The 4086-nt window shown below is 50.3% G+C and overlaps 1 protein-coding gene across 1 annotated transcript in view; it reads left to right on the top strand.

Annotated features, from left to right (window-relative positions):
• Positions 1 to 221: 221 nt before the first annotated feature.
• LOC140575699 (zinc-binding protein A33) overlaps positions 222 to 4086 on the top strand; it is a 16744-nt gene continuing 12879 nt past the window's right edge. The window contains exons 1-2 of the mRNA XM_072695953.1: positions 222 to 252; positions 3882 to 4009. Coding sequence (XP_072552054.1) covers positions 222 to 252; positions 3882 to 4009 — 159 coding nt within the window. The remainder of the gene's footprint in view (positions 253 to 3881; positions 4010 to 4086) is intronic.

Consider the following 4086-nt stretch of genomic DNA (forward strand, 5'->3'; position numbering starts at 1 on the left):
CCCAGCCGAGGTATCGAACCCTTGTCTGCCACAAGGCAGATGGAAGCTTCACATGGGCTTTAGATTATTTATAGTCTGGTGTTGCTTGAGATGGGAGTGACTGAATATTTGCTTTATCGTGCAGATGGGATTCCAGAGTCCTAAATGTCATGTTCGATGTGTTGGGTTTTGGGGTTTTTTTGGTAGGTTGAACACAGATGCTGTGAAGGTGGTCTGCAAAGATGAAGAGCATTCTAAAGGAGAAACGGATCAGTGAGTTTATATAAATCTGCTTTTGCAATACATTTACATTTACATTTACATTTACGGCATTTAGCAGACGCTCTTATCCAGAGCGACTTACAAAGTGCTTTGCTATTTACCCAAGAAAACCTCAGCTAGTTAGAATAGACTAATACAAAAGATACCTCCAAGCTTAGACATTGCTAAACACAATACAATAAGGCGACCATAGAACTATTCGTCCAAGTACTCTCTGAAGAGGTGGGTCTTCAGTCTGCGTTTGAAGACAGCGAGTGACTCGGCCGTTCGGACACCCAGGGGCAGCTCGTTCCACCACTTTGGTGCCAGGACAGAAAAAAGCCTGGACGCTTGTCTTCCGCGGATTTTGAGGGATGGTGGGTCGAGCCGAGCCGTACTTGAAGCTCGAAGGGCTCTTGGTGCGGATCGGCTTTTGACCATTGCCATTAGATACAGAGGGGCTGGTCCGTTCTTGGCTTTGTAGGCCAGCGTCAGGGTTCTGAATCTGATGCGGGCAGCTACAGGAAGCCAGTGGAGAGAACGCAGCAGTGGAGTGACATGGCTGAATTTAGGGACATTGAAGACGACCCGTGCCGCTGCATTCTGGATGAGTTGCAGGGGCCTGATGGCGCGCAGAGGGAGACCAGCCAGAAGAGAGTTGCAGTAGTCAAGTCTGGAAGTAACGAGAGACTGAACAAGCACCTGGGTGGCCTCTCTAGAGAGGAAGGGTCGAATTCTCCGGATGTTGTACAGAAGAAATCTGCAGGACCGAGTTACGTTTGCAACATGACTTGAGAACGATAACTGATCATCCATCACTACACCAAGGCTGCGGGCTTCAGTAGAGGGAGTGACCAGTGAGTTCTCGAAGGTGATGGCAAGATCGTTTCTTGGTCCAGCAGTTCCCGGGATGTACAGCAGCTCCGTCTTGCTGGGGTTGAGTTTGAGGTGGTGAGCCGCCATCCAAGACGAGACGTCGGCGAGGCAGGCTGAGATACGGGTGGAGACCTGTGTGTCAGACGGTGGGAAAGAGAGCATGAGTTGAGTGTCGTCGGCGTAACAGTGGTAAGAGAATCCATGGGAGGATATCACTTTACCAAGAGAGTGAGTGTAGAGTGAGAAAAGAAGAGGACCAAGAACTGAGCCTTGTGGAACGCCAGTGGAGAGACTACAAGGAGCGGACGTGTCGCCCTGCCACGTTACCTGGTATGAGCGTCCCTGCAGGTATGATGCGAACCATTGCCATGCAGAGCCGGTAATTCCAAGACCGGCAAGGATAGACAGGAGGATCTTGTGGTCCACTGTGTCAAAAGCTGCGGAGAGGTCAAGAAGGATCAGAACCGAGGACAGTCTGGCAGCTTTAGCTGCATGGAGCTTCTCTGTAACTGCAATGAGAGCAGTTTCAGTAGAGTGTGCAGCTTTGAAGCCAGACTGGTGGGGGTCCTGAAGATTGTTCAGAGTGAAAAAGAGAGACAGTTGGTTGTAGACGGAACGTTCGAGAATCTTTGAGAGGAAAGAGAGAAGAGAGATAGGTCTGTAGTTGCCGATGTCCAAGCTGTCTAGAGTTGGTTTCTTTAGGATGGGCACGACTCTGGCAGACTTGAAGGCCGATGGTACCTGACCTGATGACAAAGAGCTGTTTATGATAGAGGAGATGAAGGGGAGGAGGTTTGGAGCGATGGTTTGGAACAGAGGGGATGGAATAGGGTCTAGTGGACAGGTGGTAGGATTATTGGAGGTGAGAAGATGTAGGAGGTCATCTGTGGAAAGAGGAGAGAAGCAAGTCAGAGAAGAGGGAGGAGGAGGGCAGTGCCTAGAGAGGGGGGTAGAGGCAGGGGGGAAGGATCGGCGGATCTTGTCAACCTTTTCTTCAAAGAAGGAGACAAAATCATCTGCAGACAGGGTAGTGGGAGGTGGGGGAGTAGGAGGGTTGAGGAGAGAGGAGAAGATGGTGAATAGTTTGCGTGGGTCAGATGCAGAGGATTCCAATTTCCCCCTGTAGTAAGATGCTTTGGCGGCAGCAACTTCCGTTCTTAAACTTGAGAGAAGAGACTGATAGGAGTGGAGGTCGGAGTCGTGTTGTGACTTCCGCCACTTCCTTTCAGCCAGTCTTAGCTCTCTACGGTTGTTGCGGAGAACATCTGACAGCCACGGGGAAGGTGGAGAAGAATTTGCTGACCTAGGGGAGAAAGGGCAGAGAAGGTCGACAGAGGTGGAGATAGAAGAGAGGAGAGTGTCTGTAGCAGTTTCAAGTGGGAGAGAGGAGAAAGATTCAAGATGGGGAAGAGTGGTCAGGACAGTAGAGGCAAGAGCTGAGGGGGAAACAGAGTGAAGATTGCGGTGAAGAGTGGAAGAACTTGCAGAAGTGGTAGTTGAAGGAGCAGAGAGGGGGAGTGAGAAGGAGAGAAAGTGGTGATCAGAGAGGTCCAAAGGAGTCACAGCCACATCCAGAGCAGGGACAGGTCTGCTGAAGATCAGGTCCAGAGTGTTCCCTGCTCTGTGTGTTGGTGCAGACTGGTTGAACGCGAGATCAAAAGAGGATAGGATTGGGAGAAGGCATGAAGACTGGAGTTTCTCTGATGGAAGGTTGAAGTCGCCGAGTAGAATAAGTGGGGCGTCAACAGGGAGTCCACTCAGGAGAACATCCAGTTCATCAATGAAACTGCCCAAAGGACCAGGAGGACGATAGAGAACAATGATGAGAAGTCTAGTGGGAGAAGAGACAGTAACAGCATGGTATTCAAAAGAGGAAATGTCGAGATTAGAAAAAGAGAGCGGGCTGAAGCGCCACAGAGGAGAGAGAAGTAAACCGGTGCCGCCGCCCCTGCCAGTCCTTCGTGGAGAGTGGGAAAAGGCAAAGGCAGACGACAAGGCAGCTGGAGTTGCAGAGTTGTCCGGGGTGATCCACGTCTCAGTCAGAGCCAGGAAGTTTAGAGACCGAGCAGAAGCAAAAGCTGATATAGTGCTGCCCTGCAGTCTGCAGTCTGCCCTGCAGTCTGCAGTCTGCAGTCTGTCTTTCCTCCACTCATCAGTGAAAGAACGGGAGGTTCTGAAGAGCTCACTGAACTCCAGCGTGGTTCTGTATGTAATAGGAGACACCGCTGCACCAACAACAACAAGTCAGCTGGTGAAATTTCCTCCCTCCTAGATCTTCCTCCATCAGCTGTGAGTGGTGTTATTATTGAACAGTGGAAGAGTTTAGGAGGAACAGCTCACAGAGAGCAGCTCAGCCACCGAGTGTCTGTCAGACCACGTAAAGTTACAGAGCGGGGTCAGGGCCGAGTGCTGAGCTCAGAGCAGAGTACAGAAAAGCCTCCAACTGACTCAGTAACTGCTGGTAGAGCTGAGAGCAAAGGAGGACCAGCTCCAGATTAATACAGCCTGTGGGGTTAGAATGGGAGTTCAGAAAAGATCATGTAGGTGCAATTGTGTAGGTGTCCCAATACTTTTGTCCATGTAGTGTACACTGTATAGTATATCAGAGCAATGTGGCGACATGTAATCATTATCATGATCAGTTTTGTTATGATAAGCCCTGTGTAATATATTCTGTCAGAGTCAGAAACTCTCATTCTGGACATTATCAGCCACACACCTCTGTGTTTATCCTCTCTCTGATTGGAGGCCTTTGTGCCTTACAGAGCTGCCACAGGGTGAGGGTGGTGGTCTGAGCAGCTCTATGTCAGCTGTGCGCTGGGCCCAACCAGACCAGGAGCTCCAGACACACAACTCAGCACCCAGCAAGAGCAGCAACACACCCCGACAGAAGGTACAGAGAAAGCACTGATGATGAACTGGCTGTTAACACACTTTCTCATTTTACCTGTCCTCATGAAAAGCCAGGTG

This window comes from Salminus brasiliensis, chromosome 1 (assembly GCF_030463535.1).
Source record: "Salminus brasiliensis chromosome 1, fSalBra1.hap2, whole genome shotgun sequence".
NCBI lineage: Eukaryota > Metazoa > Chordata > Actinopteri > Characiformes > Bryconidae > Salminus > Salminus brasiliensis.